The sequence below is a fragment of the Dromiciops gliroides genome, chromosome 3, assembly GCF_019393635.1.
Source record: "Dromiciops gliroides isolate mDroGli1 chromosome 3, mDroGli1.pri, whole genome shotgun sequence".
NCBI lineage: Eukaryota > Metazoa > Chordata > Mammalia > Microbiotheria > Microbiotheriidae > Dromiciops > Dromiciops gliroides.
The window spans coordinates 5,130,139-5,155,068 of NC_057863.1; the positions used below are offsets into that span (position 1 = coordinate 5,130,139).

Here is a 24,930-nt window from a genome sequence, read left to right on the forward strand (position 1 = left end):
TAAAAATAGGGAACTTTGGAGGAGGGAAAAGTTAAGAACATCCACTGACTTCCATTTTGAACCAAATAACCTATAGCTTCTTCTTTTATTACAATTCTTTCAATGCTGTAAGTGGCAGGATGGGAGGCAGAGTAGACAAATTCTGAGCTTAGTGTCTGAAGATCTGGGTTCAAGTCCCCTTCAGGTACTAGATGTATGGTGGGTTATGACTAATCACCAATCCTGTCTGAGCCTGAGGTAATTTTATTTTCAACTAGAACCCAGTTTCATTTTGTTTTGATGGAATAATTTCCCCTACCCAAGAAATTGCATGCTTTTGACATGAGTAACAGGGTATCCCAGCAGAACTCATATTTGTTGGGAGTTAGGAGATCCAAGTTCTATGTTCAGCTCTGCTGAGTCTAACACTTTTCAAGACTTGGAAGGTTATATAGACTAATATATCAGTTTCTTTTTCTACTTCCTTCCAAAGTAATCAGCTTGATTGACAGGGCTTATTCCCTAGTAGATCAAGACTGCTGGAATGATAACCAAATTTCAGGGTTCCTTCTCCATGTCCCTGAGTTTGGGTACTAAAAGATTAAATTCAGTGTATAATTAGGGCTGGGGGAACATATCAATTGGTCGATTGTCTCTAACACTACTACTCAAGGGAGCAAGCTAGTGATCTTACCCAACAAAGGCATTGTATATTTCTTCCTGTTTCCTTCCTCAGCCCGATATTTCATTTCCAAAGCACAGTCAAACATCATAGGTTGGATGATGAATAATTTAGTATAAGCTCTCTAGAGAAAATAATGTTTTTCAAAGTTATTGTTTTATTTGGGGAATAAATTATTTCCTTCTTTCTGCTGAGTCTTTTTTGATGGACAGGGCAGGAACATTTATTATATTTTCTCAGAAGTTTGTGGAAGTTTCATTGTCCTCTTCCTCCCTTATACCATCATCATTTGAAGTTTTAGTAATACTTTCCTGTTGTGCCATTGATGTCTCCTCTTATTCATGTCCACACTGAACCTACCCTTCTAAAAAATAAAAATAATTAAGTAGAGTCAATCAACCCCAACAACCTTATCTGATAGCACACGTACCATTCCACCCCATTCGTCTCTAAGGTCTGCAGAGAAAGGAAGAAAGTTTTTATCCTTCAACCAATCAGAATTTATTAAGAATTTGTATCATAATTTGGCATGGTGTTTTGTGCTAGGGATACAAAAATTTATTTCAGTCATTGAAACAAAACAGAATCTGTGTCAGTGCTAGGGTCCTGTTCCCCAAGATTCAGCATTTGCATCTGAAGCACACTCCATGGTGTCTCACAGTGACAAGGCTATCGGTTTGTGGCTTCTTTGGTCGGCATTGAGAATACTGTTCTGATGGTGCGTTGGTAAATGCCATCCATAGTACTGACCCGGAACCTGCTCACATACTCCCAATTAGCCATCAACAAATATTCATAAGGTTCCTGGGGACAGGCACAATGCTAGGTGCTCTGTGTTCAGAAACTATGGGGAAAAAAGACTCCAGGAGAATTCTATCCTCTCCCCTGACTGAAATCCAAACCATATCTTTGGGCTACAACATCAGGGAGAGTGAACCTTTTTTTTTTAAGTTCCTTCGCATTCTCCTGGATACTCAATGGGTAGTAATTAGCTTTCATTTATTTACATTTGGTTGATGGTCAAAAAGAACTAGGATTTTCCCTCTAAAGGGGGGAAAAAGAGTATTATTTAGTTACTCTTTGTCCTGAATACATTTTTGAATTGTGCTATGGGCAGGCTGCTCAAGAAATGCATAATTTACCCAGGATACCTTTTGATAACTTGTGGACATATTTTGCCATCTTTTTTTAAATTATAAAGCATGAATAACCATTTGATTTATTTATATATTTATTTATTTTTTTGCAGAACCCCAGCTGAAAGGAATTGTGACAAGGTTATTCAGCCAGCAGGGATATTTCCTGCAGATGCACCCAGATGGGACAATTGATGGAACTAAGGATGAGAACAGTGACTACAGTAAGGATTTGTCTTCTTCTGATTAAATCTAAATCATAAAGCCCATCTTTAAGACTTCATGTAACAAGAAAATGAAATGTCAAGCTGACTTTCCTTAATCCATCATATTTTCTTCCTTCCTTCCTTGCCTCTTTACTGCTTCCTTCTTCTTTTCCTTCCTCCTCTCTATTTTTCCACTCTCTTCTCCCTCCCTACTTTCTTTCTTTCTTTCTTTCTCTCTTTCTTATAGTGGTAACAGCCAAAGTATGAAATCAAACCTAAGAATTAAATGCATAAAATATTATTGATTGAAGAGATCTTAGCAATCATCTGGTTTCAAGACCATTATTTTACAGTTAAGGAAACTAAGGCACATAGAGATTAAGTGGCTTGCTCTCGATTGCTTATTCAGTATCTGGGGTGAGCTTCTTCTCTTTGAGAATTCATGTTTTCTGGCTCACAGCTATTTGTCTTTATGTATTAAATCCAACTGTTGACAATTCCCAGCTGTAGATACAAAATAGTAGTTGTTTTTGTAATGGCCACTGAACTCTTTATTATACTCACGATGGTGATAAAAGTAATTAATATTAATGGTAACAACAATGAAGAAATTCCAGTATAGATATACTGACTGTGCTAATAGCTACCATTATATATACTCTTTAAGATTTCCAAATAACTTGGGCAATGTTAATCCACTTGATTAGGGATGGCTTATTAATTACTAAGCCTAAGAAATGAAAACAAATTTAAAAAGCAACAAACACTGGAGATTTTTCCTCCCATTTTCTCAATTCTCCATTTCCTAATTTATCAAAACAATCCTGTTTCATACCCTTAGTCCACAGGAGAACTCAAAACCATCCTTCTATGAAAGTACTGTGCTAATTCTATCTCCACTGAGAACTTTATCTTCATCCAGAAGAATTCTTTCCAGTCTGCCAGACTGAATTTTCTTTTTCCCCACTCTCTGAAGATGCACTTTAGGATCATAGATTTAGAGGTAGAAGTAGTCTTAGAGATCATCTAGTCCATCCCTGCCTCCATTTTACAAATAAAGAAAATGAGGCTCAGATTTTTAAGTGACTAGCCTAAGGTCATACAATTAGTAAGTGCCGGAGTGAGTATTTTAACTCATCTTCTGTGACTCCAAAGCCAGTATGGACTCAATCATACTGTGTAACCATTCAAATAGGGCACAAAAGCTGAGCTTTTCTCCTCCATAGATGGCACATAAAAGACTTTATTGAACAGCTATTCACTAATAGCACGGACAGAAGAATGATTGCTAAAACAGAGCAGTGGAAAAAGTGTTGTCCCTGCCAGATCAGTCGATGAACAGGGTCAGTTGCAATAAAACCTCGTGAAATGCTATGTCCTCTAAAAGAAGAAAGGTCTTTGCTCTCTTGGCTCTTACTCCATCTTGCTGAATATCAATTCCTTGCTAAGATGCTGGCTATGCCTCCTGGGGAGTTGGTGTTCCCTGTGTGCATATGTGGGACAGAATTGTAAAATGGAAAATGCAGTGGTTCTTACAAAGTCATTTGGCAATTATTGATTAGTCTTGGGGTTATTATATCATATTCATAAATCCAAGATTCCTCCTTCTTAGTGTTTATATAATCACTTTTTTTCTTTGCTTGAACATGCTATTTAAAAAAGGTGAAAATCTAATAACTCCCCTCCCAAACAAAACCAAACCAAAACCCCAAGCAAAGCTAATTTTAGATAATGGTCTTTATTCTGTTACCTAAGATAGCATGCTTAATCCACACACAGGCAACTGGGCACATAGACATTTGGGAAACATTACAAGTGTGGGTTATTGGAAATCCTTCCTTAGTTGTTCCTTGAAAAAAATTGAAAATACATTCCCTTCTAAAACTGGGTCAAGGGCATCATTCCTATAGGTAGAGGGCTTAACATGATATTCTGTAGAAATACATAGCTGATAGCTGTAGAAATCATCTGTAGCTAGAAGCTCAGACAGTGTTAAAAGCAGCATGAATTGGAACTTTTACAGATTCGAGATTGAATCCAGACTTGGATATTTACTCTCCATGTGACCTCAGAGAAGTTGCTTAATCCCTTGGCTTCTCAATTTCCAGATTGGTAAAATAAAGGGCTTGGAAGACATCATTATATCCAAACTTTTTTTTTTAGCATAAATACATTTTCCCACATGACAGTAGTTATAATATTAGTATCTGTGGATTGAGAAAATGCATAACAAAACATTGGCATATATAGTGTCTCTTCTGGACTTGTAGTCACAGGTAGGTGGAGGTACAGGGAGAGAGACTTTCTGGCATAGAACATAGTCCATGCTAAGGCAAGGAAGCTGGGGATGTAGAATTGTGGGTGAAGATCAGCAAGAAGGGCAGTTTGTCTGAACCATAGAGTGTAGGGAAGAAAGTAAAATGGAGCAAAACTAGAAAATTATGAATGGTGTGGGTTGGGATGAACTTTTTTTTTGTCTGTTGCAACATATTCTTTTTTTATTATTATTAATTTTTTTGGCAGGGCAATGGGAGTTAAGTGACTTGCCCAAGGTCACACAGGTAGTAAGTGTCAAGTGTCTGAGGCTGGATTTGAACTCAGGAACTCCTGAATCCAGGGCCGTAGCTTTATCCACTGTGCCACCTAGCCGCCCCCTGGGATGAACTTTAAATGCCAGATAGTTCATTTTTTATTTTAGAAGAAATAGAATTACCAGAGCTTCTTATTTTTATTTTGTCATTTATTACAGGCAGTTTGATTTATTTTTTTACCTATGAATAGGTTTCTAGTCATGCACATATCCAAATACAGAATAATATATATATATATATTTTCTCTATTTAGAATTTTATTTTCCAAATTACACGTAAAAGCAGTTTTTGACATCAATTGTTTTCAAACTTTATGTTCCAACATCTCTTCCTTCCTCCTTTCCACCCCCCCACTCCCAAGAACTCAAGCAATTCAATATAAGTCATACATGAGTAGTCATGGAAAACATCTCCACATTAGCCAGGTTGTGAGAGAAAACATTAAAAAAAACCCAACAAAACTTCAGATTAAGGAACTGTCAAAAAATTGTGCTTCAATCTGTTTTCAAATACTATTAGTTCTTTCACTATAGACAGATTGAAATTTTCAAAAGTCCTTCATAGTTATACTGGATCATTGCATTGCTGAAAATAACCACATGCTTCCCAGAAGACCATCTTACACTATTGCTGTTATTTTGTATACAGCATATTTCACTCTACTCCAGTTCATGTAGGTCTTTCCAGGGTTTTTCTGATAGCATCCTGTTCATCATAACTTTTATATAGTAACTTAAACTTGACAAAGAATTTTCTTCACCATAGCCTCGCAAAGTAGGTACCATACATTTTGCCATTGTACTCAATCATCATAACGATTTCCCTCCATCTTATTCCCTTACCATGACATTTACTCTATTTTCTTTCTTCTTTTATCCTATTTCTCCTCAAAAATGTTTTGCTTCTGACTACTCCCTCTCCCGCTCTGCCCTCTCTTCTTTCACCATTACCTCCTTTTCCTCTTTCCATCCTACTTTCCTGTAGGGTTAGATAAATTACTCCTTCCAATTGCATGTGTATGTTATTCCCTCCTTGAGCCCACTCTGATGAGATTAAGATCTTTGAGCTAATTCTGTGTTCTATATTTTCTTTCTCCCTCCATTTTCAACCCTCCTTATGAAATCAAACAATGCAATATGTCATCGATGTGCACTTATGCAGAACATCTTCACCTTTCTCTGAAAGTGTTTTGCTTTTGACTGCTCCCTCCCTCAGTCTGCCCTTCTTTCCTTCCTCTCTTCCCCCACCCCCCATTTCCTTCCCCTCCCACTTTCCCTCAGGGCAAAATATATTACTATACCCACTTGAGTATGTATGTTATTCTTTCTTTGAGCCAGTTCTGATGATAGTAAGATTCACTCACTCCCCCACCCTTTCCCCCTCTTCTGCTCTCCTCCATAAGCTTTTTCTTGTTTCCATCATGTTAGCTACCCCTCTCCAATCTACCTCTTCCCTTCCCCCTCCCCCAGTGCATTCCTCCTACCCCTCAACCTTATTTTAAAGATTTCACCATGGCTTAGCTAGGTTGCACAGTGGACAAACACCATCCCCGGATGCAGGAGGCCCCAAGGCCAAATCTGGCTCCAGACATAAGTCACCCCACCTTGACTGCCCCTTCAAAACAAGGGTAAACAAAAATAAATTCTTTACAGACATTATCCCTTCATATTCAGTTCAGACCTGTGTCCTCTCTCTAAGTGTATTCTTTTCAGGTACCCTAATACTGAGAAACTTCTTATGAGTTAGAAATATCTTCCCATGTAGGAATGTAAAAAGTATAATCTTTTAATATCCCTCATGATTTTTTTTCCTGTTTACCGATTTATGCTTCTTCTTACAGACCAGCCCAGACCCCTCTAAGCTGTCTTTGGCTGGAAAATAATGCCAACCCATATGTTTTATGGGTTTTGCTCTTCCAGGGGTTATTTTATTGCTGTCTGGGGGGTAGTTATATCAGGAGCTCTGTATGTTTAATGACTTTTCTCTGCCATCTTGGCTCTACCTACCATAGTTTCATGAGTAGGGGGTAACATGCTCAGACCTGCAATTTAATAAAATTACTTTGGCCGATGTGTTAAGGTTGGATTGGAAAAGGGGAGGAATTGAAAAATTAGGCCATTATTGTATTACTCTAGGCAAGAACTGATGATACCCTGGAATAAGGTGGTAGGCATGTGATTAAAAGAAGGGGAAACAGGAGAATTCGTGAAGGTTGAAATGACAAAATTTGACCAAAAAAAAAATAAAAAAGCCCGGTCATATGAGAGGTATATAGGTGAGGAGTTGGGGATGATACCAAGGTTGTAAATGTGGGTACCTGGAAGGATGGTGGTACCCTTGACAAAAATAAAGAAGTTTGAAATCAGTGGATTTCAGGAAAAAAATGTAATGAATTCTGATTTGGATAGATTGAATTTGAGATATTTCTGGGGCATTCAGTTGCAAATATCCAGTAGGTAGTTCATGGCACAGGGCTGGATGTCATGAAAAAGACAAGGAGTAGATATGTAGATCAGGGAGGCTTCTGTATGGAGAAAAGCAAAGATACCATGGGAGCTGATGAGAGAGCATAGAAGAGAAATGAGAAGAGGACCCAGAATACAGTCCAAAGGAACATTCACAAGTTGCAGACATTACCATGTAATCTAGCAAAGCCAACTGAGGAGTGGTCACATAGGTAGGAATTAGCAATCACAAAAATCTGGAGAGTTAACACTGTCACATGCTTGGGAAAGTTAAGATGAGATCTACAAAAGGTGGAAAAAGCATAAGAGGAAAAGTGAAGAATGATTCTATCTCAAGAATTAAGCTTTTCTTCCATATGAGTTTTTTTTTCTTTTCTCTGATGCTTGAGATGAGTATCTTTCAATCTAGAAAGCTTAACAGTATGGCAGAGAGTTTGATGGAGCTGGAGTTAGGAAGCCCTGTGTTTCAACCTAGCCTAGCTGTGTGACTAAGCCATTGAACTTCTGCCTCAGATTACTACTCTTTTGTAAAATGAGGATAATAATAACACTTACCTCCCAAGGTGTTAGAGAGGATAAAACGACATAACCAATGCAAAGCACTTTGTAAAGTTTAAAGGACGTTATAAGTATTATTCTTCCTATTTTTCTTATTAAAAAATATTGCAGTTAGCTATTTCCTTTTTTAAAAAAAAAATAATCTTTCTTTCTTTTTTTTTTTTTGGTGAGGCAATTGGGGTTAAGTGACTTGCCTAAGGTCACAGAGCTAGTACGTGTTAAGTGTCTGAGGTCATATTTGAACTCGGGTCCTCTTTAATCCTGGGCTGGTGCTTTATCCACTGTGCCACCTAGCTGCCCCTCAGATGGATTTTAAAAGGAAATAGCTGGGGCAGCTAGGTGGCACATTGGATAGAGCACCAGTCCTGGATTCAAGGGGAACTGAGTTTAAATCTGACCTCAAACACTTGACACTTACTAGCTGTGTGATCTTAGGCAAGTAACTTAACCTAGATTAATTAATAAAAGATAAAAATAAAGTCCACCTGAAAGCATTCTTGAGTCTACAACCACCCAGCAACTAGGAACCTATAATTCTATTAAATTGACTTACAAGTTTCTTTCCAGATCTCAAAAGAAATACTTATTTACACTTCAATTGCTCCATTAAGTGAGAAAGTGAAGGCCTGTTTAGTACATGAAAAGATTGAAAAAAAATATTATCTCTAGTTCCTATTGTATGGATTCCTACTCTATTGATTCTACAATGTAATTGATTTTATGCTGCATTGTTTTTGATAATTGAATCTGCTTTTAGCCACACATTTCTATGTCTTTGAGTTGAGCTCAGGAATTCAGTTTTTCCTCTGTTAGCTTTGCCATGGAAATCCCAAATAAAGTCATGAAGAGTCAGAAAGGACTGAAAATGCCTTAACTAGCTTAATATTAGTTTAAAAGAAAAGTTATCTCTCAAGTCAGTTCCCCCTAGGATGCTTCCTGGATATCTGTTTGTTAAGCCCAGCAGGCTTACTTGTTACCATCCCTATAAGATATTTTGTCTGTCTTTTGCATAATTATTGAAGTTGTCATCCCCTAGAAAAGATCATAAGATACAGAAGTGTCCCATAAAACAATGAGAAAGCCTTTATTTCATTTACCTCGCCTAAATGCCAGCCCACCTTTCTCATCATAGTCTGTCATAATGTTCCTGCCCCAAACCTTTACCCTATCACCTTTTCTCCATATCTACCAAGACCCTTCTTTGTGGTGTATTGTTAAAGATGACCTTCTCCTTCTCCTGAGGTCACTGGTTTTGCTGAGCTTACCAGACTGACCCACTTTGTCAACTGTTTTGTGTATCTCTTTAAATAAACTCATTATGCTTAGAGTCTGTGCCTCAATCTACCTTTATTAAATTTACTCAAAATATCCCTTTTTAAAGTACATGTGGACCAGTTCACCATCTAAAAGGGGAGAAACCCTTCACTTTTTTGGCCTCTTTCCTATATCAATAATTTTATCAATAGTTTGGAAGAACTCAGTTGAACATAGATCCTTATCACTCTTTACTGTATATGAATTAGAACTGTTTAAAATAAGTTTTTTTAAATATTCATAACAGCATCTACTATGGACTTAAAAAACCAACAACAATGAACAGTGGAATGAGACATAGTATTGATTCTGTCTATAGAAGTAGCTTTTGCTTTTTAGGGTACTGAGTCATTGAATAAGACATGGGGTACTCTTTTGCTGCTCTCAGAGATTGGCTCAAAATGCATTGGTTGAGTTTTGTGGGAATTTGAGGATTCCTTGTAACTTCAGTCCCTCAGGGCTCTGAGGCCAGTGGGCTAAGAACTGCATGTCTGGATGCGGGCTAAAGTATCTTTGGGCTTGAAAGCTAGTGCCCCAATTTTAATAATACTGCATAGACACAAACGTGATTTTTTAATATAATACAAATTTTTATTTAAAGTTTTCAGGTCCAAATTTTCTCTCTCCTTCCCTCCCTCCCTCCTCTACCTCCTCCTTGAGGTGGTAAGCAATCAAATATAGGTTATACATGGATAGTTATGTAAAACATTACATAGTGGTCATTTTGAAGAAGAAAAAGAAAAACAAATGAAGGGAAGTGAAAAATAACGTGCTTCAGCTGGTGTTCAATCAATATCACTTCTTTCTATGGAGGTGGAGAGTATGCTTTATCATTAGTCCTTTGGGATTGTTTTAGATCTTTGTATTGCTGAGAATAGTCAAGTCATTCACAGTTCTTCATCAAACAGTATTCCTGTCTTGGTTCTGCTCACTTCACTATACATCAATTCCTACAAGTCTTTCCAGGCCATTCTGAAAACATGATTTCTTATAGCACAATAATATTCCATTAACATCATATAACACAGCCTGTTTAGCCATTCCCCAAAGGATGGGCATTTCTTTGATTTCCAATTCTTAGCCACTAAAAAAAAAAGAGCTGCTTTAAATATTTTTGTACAAATAGTTTTTTTTTGTCTTTTTCTATGATGTTTTTGGGGTATAAACCTAACAGTAGTTTTGTTGGATTAAAGGGTATGCACAGTTGTATAGCCTTTGGGCATAGTTCCAAATTGCTTTCCAGGATGGTTGGATCTTTTTTACAACTCCACCAACAGTGGATAATCATCCCACTTTTCTCACATCTACTCCAACATCAAATAATGTCCTTTGTTTTTGTATTTCTGACTCTGATAGGTTTGAGGTGGTACTTCAGAGTTGTTTTAATTTGCATTTCTCTGATCAATAGTGATCTAGAGCATTTTTTCATATGATTATAGATAGTTATAATTTCTTTGTCTGAAAACTGCCTGTTCATATCCTTTGACCAATTATCAATCGGGGAATGACTTGTATATTTTTTATAAATTTGACTCAGTTCTCTATATGTTTGAGAAATGAGTACTTTATCAGTGATACTTATTTCAAAACTTCTTTCCCAATTTTCTGCTTCCCTTATAATCTTTGTTACATTTATTTTGTTTGTAAAGGAACTTTTTAATTTTATATAATCAAAATTACCGATTTTATATTTCTCTTTATATCTTCTTTAGTCCTAAATTCTTCCTTTGGCTAAAAATCTGAAAGATAAATGATTCCATGCTCTCTTAATTTGCTTATGGTTTATCATTTATGAGGAAATCATGTACCCATTTTGACATTATTTTAGTATATGTATAGTATGAGATGTTGGTCTATACCTGGTCTCTGAAACATTGTTATCCAGTTTTCCCAGCAATTTTTGTCAAACAATGAATTTTTGTTCTTAAAGCTTGGATCTTTAAGTTTATCATATACTAGATTACTATAGTCATTTATTATAGTGTAATTTGTGACTATTCTATTCTGCTGATGCCCCTCTCTATTTCTTAACCAGCACCAGATTAGTTTGATTATTACTGCTTTATAATACAGTTTGAGGTCTGGTACTGCTAGACTACCTTCTTTTTTATTTTTTCATTGATTCCCTTGATATCCTTGAGCTTTTATTTTTTCAGATGAATTTTGTTATTATGATAGTTTGATTGGTATAGCCCTAAATAAATTAACTTATATAAGATTTTAATTTTTATTATATTGACTTGGCCTGCCCATAAACAATTACTATTTTTCCAATTGTTTAGATTTTACTTTATTTGTGTGAAAATGTTTTATGGTTCTCCTCATATAGTTCCTGGGTTTATCTTGACAGGTAGACTCCCAAGTATTTTATAGTGTCCACAGTTATTTTTTTTTATCAAAAAAGTATTTTATTATTTTCTTAATACATGTAGAGATATTTTTCAACATTTGTTTTTATAAGATTTCTAATTTCAAATCACAGTTATTACAAATGGAATTTCTTTTTCTATCTGTTGTTGCTAGACTTTCTTAGGAATATATAGAAATGCTGATGATTTATGTGGAATTATTTTATATACTCCAACTTTGGTAAAGTTGTTAATAATTTCAAGTAATTTTTAAGTTACTTATCTAGGATTTTCTAAGTATAACATCACATCCTCTGCAAGGAGTGAAAGTATAAATTGGATTTTAAATTCTGCTTTCATATTCATAATGAAAGGCTTTTTGGAGAGGGCAGAGGGAAGGAAAGAGATGGATGTCAGTTCTGTGAACAGTTTATAAATGTTATTCTAAAATGTCAGAAGTTTGTTTGTGGTAATGGTAAGGAAAAGAGATGACACTTTAAAAAGAAATCTGCATCATGGCTGACGTCTGTACTTTGTGAGGATCCTGGGAAACATCAGTACGTGTCTGCATTTTTTGGAAGTCAAGTGTTGGTTCTTGGTGTCCTCAAAGCTACATTCAACAAGTATTCTTAGAATGTTGCTGTGTGTGAAGTCATGATTTCCAGTGAATTGGATTTAAGTGAGGGAAGGTTGTACAAGGTCACCAGCCTCACTCTCTTTTCTAGAACCATATGGGTCCAGTGGCAAGATATATATATATATATATATATATGTATATAGGTATATAGGTATATAGGTATATATGTGTGTATATGTATATACATGTATATACACACACATATATACATATACGCATATATACCTATATATATATATATATGTATATCCATATATATATATATATATATATATATATATATATATCAGTATGACTGGAGATGGCCCCAGATGTGTTTTGTTTTATAAGGCAATTGGGGTTAAATGACTTGTCCATGGTCACACAGCTAATAAGTGTCTGAAGTGAGATTTGAACTCAGGTCCTCTTGACTCTAGGGCCTATCCACTGCTTCACCTAGCTGTGCACCCCCCTCCATGTGAAGTGTTATGCTACATATCAAGGAAAATTCAAAAGAAGTCTCAGTATCTGCCTTATTTCTTCCACTCCCAGTGTAATCCAAATCTATGTTTAGAGCTGCCTGAAATTTTCCCCATTCTCATCTTAGCCTAATTCTTTTTTTTTCCTTCTTTTTTCTTTGTTTTTGTCGGGGAATGAGGGTGAAGTGACTTGCCCAGGGTGACACAGCTAGTAAGTGTCAAGTGTCTGAGGCTGGATTTGAACTCAGTTCCTCCTGAATCCAGGGCTAGTGCTTTTCCCACTGTTCCCCCTAGCGGCCCCACTTAGCCTAATTCTTCACCAGAAAGAGTTCTAATGGAGATCTTCATGAAAGTGGTATGCCTTTAGCCTCAGTCTTGCTCATGTATTTTATAGTATGAAAGAATTTTCTCTTTCCCACTGTATAGAATTTAGATCCTTAGTTGGCAGATATACTAAGCACAGATAGTTGGTAGTGGAGCTACTATTTGAACTTCTTACACTGATGCTAAATTCATTTCCCTTTCCACTGGAATATGCTGTCTTGAAATTTCAAAACAGAAATAACTTCAGAGGGCATTTGGACTAGCCCATTGTAATCTCCTCTATAGCATTTCCAATAACTGGTCCTCCAGTCTTCCCTTCCCCTTCAATTACTGGGAATCGAATCCACTAGTCTTTTAGTCAACCCATTCTGCTTCTAGATAGCTTGAATTGTGCATATGTGGATTTCTTACACCATTTCTTCCCTCTGTTTTGTATCAGAGGAGAGGTTGCTCCCCTCTTTACCTATGACAAATTCTCTACATACATTCCTGACTCTTTCTTGGCCCCTTATCTTCCTGGACTTTTTTTTTTCCCATTGCCTGTAGCATCTCAGATTCCTATGTGGTAAAATATGAAAGTTTTTAACAGTCGGCTAGGATAACTGAAAGACGCCAGTTTTTCAAGGACCACCCTTTTGGGGAGGAGATGAACAGTCCGCCTGCTGCGCATGTCAGACTGCCTGCCGGGTACAGTCCGCCTGCTGCGCATGTCAGACTGCCTGCCGGGTACAGTCCGCCTGCTGCGCATGTCAGACTGCCTGCCGGGTTTTTTGACTTCTGGGGTGGAGAGAAGGGGAGTAGCCTTTTTTGCCGGCTTGGCGGGACTCCGGGCGGCGCGGCACAGATGGTCTGACTCACTCCAAAGGTGGCCTAAATCGGTTTGGTGAGTTTTTATAAGGAATATAGACTAAGCCTAGATTTAAGACGATTTGTACTGTATTTCTGTTTTCCTATCCTTCTAATCAACAACACCTTATATACAATAAAGGCTCTATCTAGAAAACCAGAAGCTTCTTCCATTTACTAGTCTGGGAGATGAGTTAAGGGAAGGGTTAAGTAGGGGAGATTTATGATCTAATATCCAATTTTAAATCTCACAGTTTGGCGACCCCGAAGGGACCTTAAGGACCCTCCCACCCTCCCTAGTTTGGCCATAAGCCGGCTAATTCGGTGGATTTTCCAAATACCCCCCCCCCCCCCCCGCGGACTTTCCCTTTGTCTAATCTCCCTTAAAGACTTTAAGCCTCTAAAAGTCTTGCTTTAAACAGAAAAGCCAGCCCAGTTTAAAGGGCAAGATGCTCGAATATTCTACCATCCCTTTGATTTTTCTCATCGGAATGTATTGGGACAGCATAACATCCCGACTTAGAGGAATAGTTTACTCAATGGTCCTTCATAACATTATTGGTTTTTTCCTCATTCAGGCAGCAAAAGGTTTTTTGTATAATAGTATACGTGAGAATCTTTGGGAAAATACGTTTAATATAAGTAGAAATTTTATGCCTGCAATTGAAATACCTTTTAATACCACATCCATAGTTCATACGACTAAGGATTTTATTTTTTTTTGTTGTTTTTTTTTTGTTTTTGTTATTATCATTGTTTTTGTTATTATCATTGTTATGATGTGGGGGAAACTCTCACATATGGAGAGAGACCTCAAAATGGCTGTTTCTACTAGAGATGATCCAAGTTCAGAATCAGATCAGCAGAAACTACTCCCTCTGCAGGAAGCTATAGAACATAGTAAGAAGGGAGTGCCAATTCAAGTCAGAAAATATAGCCCCTTTAGACCAAGTGACTTGAGCGCATGGAAATCAATCATCCCTAGTTTTGAGAAAAATCCAAACACTGTAATTTCACAGTTAAGGACTATATTTAATGCATATCAACCCAGTTGGGCTGATGTTACTTGCCTTTTGGAAACTTTACTGTCCCCAACTGAGATTACAGATATTATCTCAGCAGGAAATGCCCTTGTTGCGAAAGGTAAGGCCGATGTGGAATGGCCTCTAAAGGATCCAGAGTGGAATTATAATGATGATAGGGATTTCCAAAGATTAAAAGATGCTAGAGAAACACTTCTGAAGGGAATGGAATCTTGCTCTAGAAAACCGGAAAACTGGCAGAAATTTTTAAGCCTACCTCAGGAGGCTAATGAAAGACCAAACAGATTTTATGATAGACTTTGTGAGGCCGCTAGACAGTACACCAGATTGGATCCAGTAGATTTAAGAGATTCCTGTATCATTCTCAACACATTTGTTTATAATTCACTGCCAGAAATACGCAGATACTTTCTGAAACAATGTCCAGACTGGAGAAATCTCTCAGTAGATAGAATTAAGGAACTTGCAAATTATGTCTTTGACTCACGTGAGGAAGATCCAGATCACCCTAAACAGAGCATTCTGGCACCAGCGATTCCTAGTCAGCCATGTGGACACCGGAACAAGGACACTAAGGTGTGTTGTTACTGTCGTAAGGAGGGGCATGAATTGAGAGAATGTAGGACTTGGAGAAGAAATTCTAATTCTAATTACAGGCGAAATCAAAATAGAAATAGATCTTTTTGGAGGAATACAGAAAGGCAGTACCAGAATAATGGTAACCAAGACCCCCCTCAGAAGAGGACACAGGAATGATGGTGTCTTGGGGAGGAATGGAACATAGATAATGAAAGCCATATATTCCCAGATCCGGATTTTTTGAATGCACTTGTGCCAGTCCATTCACCTCCCCAGAGTAATGAACCACATGTCACCTTAAAAGTGGGGGAGACTTATTATGATTGTCTGCTAGACACAGGAGCCTCTAAATCAGTATTAGTAAGCAAACCAGATGCTGGGTGTAGACCTGTAGGATTTTTGAATGTAGTGGGAGTCTCAGGAAAGAGCCAGAGAGTGGCAAAATTGAATCCTCGCATGGTATCTATGGGGCCCTTAACAGTGGAACATTCATTTTTACTCATGCCTGATGCCCCTGTAAATTTATTAGGTCGTGATCTCCTTTGCAAGCTTAGAGCAACCATATCTTGTGCTCCAGATGGGGCTGTCTCCTTACAATTGCCAGAGGATACTGTTCATTTATTACCAATTTTACTTACAGAAGCTCAAGGAACAGCAGGGGAGGTATCCAAAATCCCCTCTGACATTCCTGAGTCTTTATGGGCCTCATCCCCTAATGAGGTGGGGCTCCTTAAGTCTGCCATGCCTGTTACCTTTAAAGTTAAGGGGGGACCACCCCCCTCCATTCCACAGTATCCATTGTCTAGGGAAGCAATAGAAGGGATCACCCCTATAATTGAGGCTTTGAAAAGCCAGGGTATTATTATTCCATGTCATCACTCTCCATGCAATACTCCCATTTTGCCAGTTAAAAAACCCAAGCCTGGGCCAGATGGTAAACCTGTTTATCGTTTTGTGCAAGATCTTAGAGCGATTAATAATTATGTTATTCCTAGACATTCCATAGTTCCAAACCCGGCTACGATAATTTCATCGATTCCCTATGAATCTACATGTTTCACAGTGGTAGACCTTTGCTCTGCCTTTTTCTCCATACCAGTACATGAGGACTTCCAATATTTATTTGCTTTTACCTGGAAAAATAGACAGTGGACCTGGACTAGACTCCCACAGGGATTTGTAGACAGTCCCACATTATTTTCCCAAATTTTACAGCAGGATCTGGCCTCTATTACCTTTAAGGGCTCCATACTAGTACAATATGTTGATGACTTACTTTTGGCCTCTCCTAATGCTGAAATTTGTCAGGAAGATAGCCGTCACTTACTGCTGGAGCTGCACAAGAGAGGACACAAGGTTTCCAAGACAAAGGTACAATGGTGTTTGCCCCAGGTAGAATATTTAGGATTTATTTTGGCTGCTGGAACTCGCTCTGTCTCTTCTAAGAGAGTCCAGGCCATTCAACAACTCTCTGCCCCCACTACTAAGAGGCAGTTGAGAGCCATTCTGGGAGCAGCTGGGTACTGTAGACAATGGATACCCTCTTTTGGTGAAATTACTAAACCCCTCATAGTTCTTACAAAAAGTTCTGTTCCAGACAGTTTACAGTTGGATCCCCAGCATCTCTCAGCCATAAAAGAATTAAAACGGGCCTTGTTATCAGCACCTGCCCTAGGACTGCCAGATTATAGTAAGCCTTTCACTCTCTTTGTGCATGAACAAAGGGGGGTGGCTTCTGGAGTCCTGACTCAGTCACTGGGGCCTAACCAACGTCCTATAGCCTACTATTCAATTCAGCTGGACCCTGTAGCGGCTGGAGCGCCACCTTGCCTTAGAGCAGTGGCGGCCACAGCGCTTTTGGTAGAAAAAGCCTCTGATTTGGTCCTAGGTAACCCTCTAACTGTGCAATGCCCTCACGAAGTGGAGGCTCTCTTACTACGTCACAGGACACAAGCCTTTTCAGATCAAAGGCTGGCTAAGTATGAAATAACCCTGTTAGGTAATGAGAATATCACTTTAAAACGCTGCACAGTTCTTAATCCAGCAACACTACTCCCTAACTTACCATTCTCGGGGGAACCGTTGCATGACTGTGCTTCTTTAGTTGATATGGCTGAAAAACCCCGTGACAATCTTTTTGATACACCTTTAGAAAATCCTGATCTTGTCCTCTATACAGATGGTTCCTCATTTATGAGAGAGGGAACCCGTTTTACTGGAGCTGCTGTAGTTTCTGATTATGACACCCTCTGGGCAGCTTCTCTGCCTTCCCATTTTAGTGCACAGGCTGCTGAACTTGTGGCTCTTACACAGGCCTGTAATATAGCTAAAGATAAGAGTGCCACCATTTTTACTGACTCGAAATATGGCTTTGGCATATGCCACTTTATTGGTATGATTTGGCGTCAACGAGGCTTTCTAACATCCTCGGGCAAGGCTATTGCCAATGGGGACCTTATCAAGGACCTCTTAGATGCCCTAAAACTGCCTTCTTCCCTAGCCGTTGTACATTGCCCTGCCCACACAGGGAATAGTGATCCTGTTTCAAAGGGAAATGCACGAGCCGATTCTGCAGCCAAGCTAGCTGCATTAGAAGCTCCTGAACATGTATTTAACCTTTCACCTTCTGAGGATATTCCTTCCAACCTAACCTATGACGATTCTGAAGTAGAAAAGTGGAAAAAGAAATTTAAGGCGAAACAGATCAATGGCATCTGGGTGTCTCCGGAAGGTAAGCCATTTCTTCCCCGGAAATTCTACCACCAGGTATGCCTCTCTGTTCACAGAAAAGGCCATTTTGGTACACAAGGCATTGTAGACTCTATTAAGAGAACCTGGATAGCACCAGGTGTGACTAATACAGCATCTCGAATCTGCTCGGGCTGCTCCACATGTCAGTCTTATAATCAGTATGCTTTTAAGGCCAAAGCTTATGGAGGGCGTCCTCTAGCATATACACCTTTTGAGCACTTACAAATTGATTATATTACTATGCCAAAAGCAGGACATTATAAATTTTGCCTTGTTATAGTTGATCAGCTCACTCGGTGGGTGGAGGCCTTTCCCAGCCCCCGAGCCACAGCTGCCTTTGTTGCCAAAATTCTTCTTAAAGAGATAGTACCTCGTTTTGGCCCACCAGCCCGCATCGATTCTGACAAAGGCACACATTTCACTGATTCGATTTTATCCCAAATCTACTCTTTCTTGGGAGTGACTCCAAAATTCCACACGCCCTACCATCCACAAAGTTCAGGCCAAGTCGAACGTATGAATAAAGAGCTTAAGAGTATGATTGACAAATTATGTACTGAAACCCATTTGAAATGGCCTGATGTTCTACCATTGGCATTATTCTATCTACGAAGTAGACCAAGAGGAGAACTTCATATATCTCCTTATGAAATGCTTTTTGGTCACCCTCCTATCCAAGCTAAAACTTTTTCCCCAGTTTATACATCACTGGTGGGAGGTGATACTTCTGTTGCTTCCTATATACAGGAATTACAGACCAGGCTACGTGAACTCCATGAGGCAGGAGCTGTGGTCCAGGCAGGACCATTAGACTTTTCATTGCATAACTTCAACCCAGGAGATAAAATATATGTAAAGAATTTTCAGAAAACCAGTGGAACTCAACCTGCCTGGGAAGGACCTTTTCAGGTATTATTGACAACTCCTACTGCCATTAAAATTGGTGAAAAAGACTCATGGATTCATTGCTCTCATATAAAGCCTGCACCATTCATAGGTGAAGAGATTTCAGATAGACCTGAGGTAGACGCTAAAGAGGTAAAAACCCTAAAGATAGCAACTGTTAAAGAGCAAAGAGAGTTCAGAGGAAAAAGGCAGTTCCCATTTAATAATCCCACTGATCAGTTAAATGCTTTGGGACTCAGTCTTCGTAAAGTATCAGGAGACGGAAATTGCCTTTTTAGGGCTTTAGCAGACCAGCTAGAAGGTCACTGTAGAAATCATCTCAGACACAGACAAGAAGCTGCTTCTTATATGATTAACCATAGACAAGAGTTTGAGTCTTTTATAGTAAATGACTCCCCTTTTGAAGAATATGTTGATGAATTAAAGAAATTTGGAAAGTGGGGAGGAAATGATTCAATTGTAGCATTTGCTAAGCAGCATCAGCTGAATGTTGTGGTTCATCAATTAAATCAGCCTTTATTGAAAATCAGTGGCACAGACAAAACTGATGCTAGAGAACTCCACATTTTCTACCATAAAGAACATTATGACAGCATTAGAAAGATCAATGACAATTCAGAAACCCCTGCCACTTTGGCATGCAGAGAATTGGGGAACCAGTTAAAACAATGTGGCATACCCCAAACTCTAGCAGCTTAAATACCTTAAAATTTAACAAGCATTTCCTTCCACAGGCAAAAGCACTGAAGCACATGGCCTAGTTTTCTGGCCCACCTCAATTTCTCCCACCCTTTTCCCTACCCTATACCTATTTTTTTTTTTTTATCCTTTTTGCTTTTTGTTTTGTTTTGACTTTTGAAAGGCACTGAAAAGACCTGGAATTCACCACACCTTTAAATTCTTTAAGAGCACAAAAGGGTGCTTAGCGAATCTTTTGCCTTTTATTTTTGGTTTTTGGTTTTGCTTTGTTTTTTTTTTTTTACTTTTGTTTCTTTTGCTTTTCTTTAAAAACCCGATTTTGTAAACTAAGTGACTTTTCAAAGGCATTTTAAGTATATGCTATTGAATATTGAATCTTGCTTATTGAAGTCTTATTTCTTTTTGATGAATTAATCACCACTTTAAGTATCTGCTACTGTTATACTAGAGAATTCATGTATAAGATGATGTGGTCTACTTGCTAAAAGAAGATTATGTAATAATGTCTAAAAGAAGATTATGTAACAATGTCTAATATAATCAGCTATTTACATTCGTTTATTATTTATATGTCATTATACTCTGGGTATGGTTTGGAATTATTGTATATATCACTAATATATTCTCAGTTATGCAGCATAGCACACATTTTTACCATCATATTGTCTTTGGTGAAATTAATGAGATTTCAGAAATATGGAAACTTATCATTTCAGAGACTAACTTGCTGTGAACTCTGATGCAGGCCCTGGAGAGAATATATGTGCAACAAAAGGAGAGACAGGTATACATAAGTCCATGGTTTGCTTATGATGGTGACTATGTAGAGCACAATTACTAGGCACAGTCCAGTATTCATCCTCTCTCCCTCCTAATTTAACCTAATTTAACTGAACTTACTTATCTTTTTATCTCACTCAGTTGAATTCACCTGTGGCCTAGCACAATCACTGGCTGTCTCGGAACCATGAGATATGGTATGATAACCTTTCCATAACATTTTCAGGTGTCATGAACACATACTAAATTTGACTTTGATCCAGACACATGGTGGTAAAAAGTGTTACTGATTGCAAAATGCTATGCTAAGGTTTAGTAAAAAAAAAAAAAATACAGCAATTCAAACAGTTAAAGAAGAAATCCAGCTTTCCAGACCAGAGTCCAGAATCCAGAATCCAGACCAGAGTCCAGAATCCAGTTTTCCAGACCAGAATCCAGTTTCCTCCTGATGACATCTTACCACTTCAAGAAGACAAGAGAACTCAGAGACTTTATATGAACTGTTTTGCTTTATTAGCTTTTACTATCTCCTTTCTGTTATATACTATCTGTAACATGTACTCTCTGCAGAGGCTCTCCCTTTGCAAGACTAATGTCAAAGCGTCGGTTCATGAGGAAAAAAAAAAAAATCGTCCCTCTGGACAAAACTTTCCTCTCTTCCTTTTCTGTATTGTTGTTCGCATATTATTAGTCAGCAGAAGTTATTATATTCTTTTTACTGTTCCATCAAGGAAACATTCCATTTCTTGAGGAAGCAAAGGGGGGAAATGTGGTAAAATATGAAAGTTTTTAACAGTCGGCTAGGATAACTGAAAGACGCCAGTTTTTCAAGGACCACCCTTTTGGGGAGGAGATGAACAGTCCGCCTGCTGCGCATGTCAGACTGCCTGCCGGGTACAGTCCGCCTGCTGCGCATGTCAGACTGCCTGCCGGGTACAGTCCGCCTGCTGCGCATGTCAGACTGCCTGCCGGGTTTTTTGACTTCCGGGGTGGAGAGAAGGGGAGTAGCCTTTTTTGCCGGCTTGGCGGGACTCCGGGCGGCGCGGCACAGATGGTCTGACTCACTCCAAAGGTGGCCTAAATCGGTTTGGTGAGTTTTTATAAGGAATATAGACTAAGCCTAGATTTAAGACGATTTGTACTGTATTTCTGTTTTCCTATCCTTCTAATCAACAACACCTTATATACAATAAAGGCTCTATCTAGAAAACCAGAAGCTTCTTCCATTTACTAGTCTGGGAGATGAGTTAAGGGAAGGGTTAAGTAGGGGAGATTTATGATCTAATATCCAATTTTAAATCTCACACCTATCATCTTACAGTTGGAAGGATTCTATAAAGCCAATTAGTCCAACCTATTTCTGAAAAATAATAGCTTTCAGAACATACCCTGCCATCAGTCAAAGTAGTGATAACTCACCCTTTATTTCAAGGCCTCCAGGAAAAACTAACCTAGAAAGTCCTCATGAAGCAATTTCATTTTTTGATAGCTATAATTGTTAGACAGGTTTTCCTCACATAACCCTTCGTTTTACTCTTCATAACATGTACCCATTGCTCCTTGGTTTTCCCTTTGGGCTAAGCAGAACACTATCATGTCTCCCAAGAGTCTTCCCTTTTTCATTCTATTTTTTTTTACTCTAGCTCATTTTTTTCTATTTTTAAGAATATTCTATTTTTCCAATTATATGTATAGATAATTTTTATTCTTGTATATATAACTCCTCCAGCTGATTGTTTTCTTTTCTTTTTTATTCAATATTATTATTTTAAAATACTTAATTCCATTATTTTGTTTTTATATCACTTTCTTTTACAAACATATCATTTCCTACACTACTTAGCATAGCAACTTTTGTAAACAAAGAAAAATAAAGTAAACAGAAAACCATTCCAGTTAAAGTAAATGACACATCAAGTGAGTCTGCTGCTATATTCAGGCCACATCCTGTAGTCCTTGAACGCATAGCAATCAATTAGTAAACATACTTTTTATTGGCCACCTACTGTGGTTAAGATCATGTGCTGAATAGAAGGGGTGCAAAGAAAAAGAAAAAAAGGTATGAAGCCAGTGGTAGATGGAATATGTTGTGTGAGAGACCATAGAGGGAGTATAGCCAAATCCAGAGTGTCTCAATGAGAATTATAGTCAAGAAGATGGGCAATTAGGAAGGGTCTCCATTATGAAGAACTTTAAATACCAACCATATGATTTTGTATTTGGTTTATGAAGTAATAGTAAGTCATGGTGCAGGAGGAGTGACATAGGGTAACTCATACTTTAGAAAAATCACTTTAATAGCTGAATGAAAGAGACTAGGGTAGAGTGAGAAGTGAAGCAGGATGACACCTTCTAAGATAGCTGTAATGATCCAGACAAGAGGTAAAGAATTGAGAGAGGGGAATATATAAAAGAAACATGAATATAAAAATGACAAGAATTAAAAACAGATTCTATATGAGGGATGAGCCCATAGGGTGGAGATTCCAGAGAGCCTGGGAGCCTCAGTGTCGGGCAGGATGGTGGATCCTTTGATAGCAATTGGGGTATTTTGAAGTCAGGAGGAATTTGGAAGAAAGATAATGATTTGACTTTTGTACATGTTGAGTTAATGAAAACTCTGGGACATCCTGTCCTTTGTGATAGTTTGTGAAATCCTTTAGAAATGCTTTTCCACAGATGCCTCTTTACATTATGGTTTTTTGCAAGTCTGTAAATGATATCATTAAGTGTCCAATGGGGACCCATAACCTTTATTATTCAAGGAAGCTGAGTAGCCAAACTTTCTCTCAATGTTTTCAGTGATGGAATTAATGGGAAAGGTCATTAGGAGGGGCAGGAGACAGCCAGTGGCTATGAACTGGCCTTTGTGGTGACCCATTCACATAGGGGTCTTATTAGTCTAGCTGCTTCCTGAGGTTCATTTCTACACTAACATGACACGAAGATGAAGCAATATTAGGAATGAGCATTCTTTGGCCCAGGCTACGTGGTCTCTAATGAAGCCAGGAGCTTGTTGTTTTATGGCCCAGAGGAAACAAGGGCTTTGGTGACCCATTGAATATCTGCACCAAGGAATTTATATCATGATTGTCTATGCTTAGTGCATTGTGCTTGGCTTAGTCATTGTGATCATAGCATCACAGAGTCAGAGCTAGAAGGGCACTTTGAAGGCACTGAGTCCCACCTCTTCACTTTACACTTGGAGAAAATGAAGTCCAGAGTGTCTGACTGCCTGGGATGAAGACACAGCAGATAAGAGTTAGAGCATGGATTCAGACAGAGGATCTGGGGTTATACATTTAACATTCTTTCCTTTGTTGCTGTTCGAGCCTTTCAGTCATGTCTGACTCTTGCTTACCACTTTTGGGTTTTTCTTGGCAAAGATACCGGAGTATTTTGCCATTTCCTTCTCTAGCATTCTTACCACACTGCCTCAAAATTAACATTAATGTAAAACAGAATTGTGCCCAACATTGGCTGGACAGGAGAGATAGCATTGCACAATAGGAATACCACTGGGTTGCCAGTTAAGTTGCTTGGGTTCTAGCCTTGACTGTACCACTTAGTGCGTTCCTCTGAGTCTTATTATAATGTGTATCTACAAGGGGGGTACACAAAGAAAACCAGTCACCCCTGCCATTTAGGAACTTATATTCTAGTTGCAGATGGCAGGGGGTACAGATGCACACAGATCAGTAACCATACAATATATGTAAAATAAGGGATAAGAACTAGACTTGTGATTCCATTGGTACAGGGAACTCCCACATGAGGATGAGCCCCTTCACTGTCATCTGTAGTCTTTAGGAGATAGCAAGGGAACTGAGATTTTAAGTTCTTAGGTGGGATTCCTTTGGTGTTCATGACTTGAAGATCCAAGTCTACCCATCATGCCTTCTGGGTCCTGGGTGCCACATAGACATAAGGAAATTGAATGCAACTCTTTTTTTTCTTGGCGAGGCAATGAGGGTTAATTGACTTGCCCAAGGTCACACAGCTAGTAAGTGTCAAATGTCTGAGGCTGGATTTGACCTCAGGTCCTCCTGAATCCAAGGCCGGTGCTCTATCCTCTACTCCAGCTGCCCCCAGAATACTACTCTTGAACATAGTTGAGGACAACTGACTGGGCAGAGATGATGACCTTTCCTCAGGTCACTTCTACTTCTAACATTTGGTGATGTGACTATGATAGAACAAAGTTATCTCCATGCACAAAACCTGTTTCCAAATTGCAACAGCTTTTGCTTTTGTTAGTGACACTAGTTTGAATAACCATCAATCCCAAGGTCACCATAGCCCTGCAATAGTCCAGCTAGTTTAACTTTAAAAAGACAAATGCCTTAGAGTATGTTCAACATTCCAATTGCTAATGAAGATTACTTTTAACAAAAGCTGTGGATATACATACATACATGGGTATATTTGTATGTATGCGTATACATACACGCATAGTTATACACATACATATATACACATATATACACACATATACACAACACACAAACATGTGCATATACACATACATACACATGTATATGTGTATAAATATACATATATGTATATGTGTGTACAAATATATACATACGTGTGTGTGTGTGTGTGCGCGCGCGCAGCAGGGTAGAGTG

General features: G+C 38.4%; 1 protein-coding gene across 4 annotated transcripts in view; it reads left to right on the forward strand.

Moving 5' to 3' along the window:
* Window positions 1–24,930, forward strand: part of FGF12 (fibroblast growth factor 12) — a 591,423-nt gene that overhangs the window by 383,545 nt on the left and 182,948 nt on the right. For all 4 annotated transcript variants that reach the window (XM_043992660.1, XM_043992659.1, XM_043992658.1 and 1 more), the window contains one exon: window positions 1,911–2,021. In XM_043992660.1, the coding sequence (XP_043848595.1) occupies window positions 1,911–2,021 (111 nt within the window). The remainder of the gene's footprint in view (window positions 1–1,910; window positions 2,022–24,930) is intronic.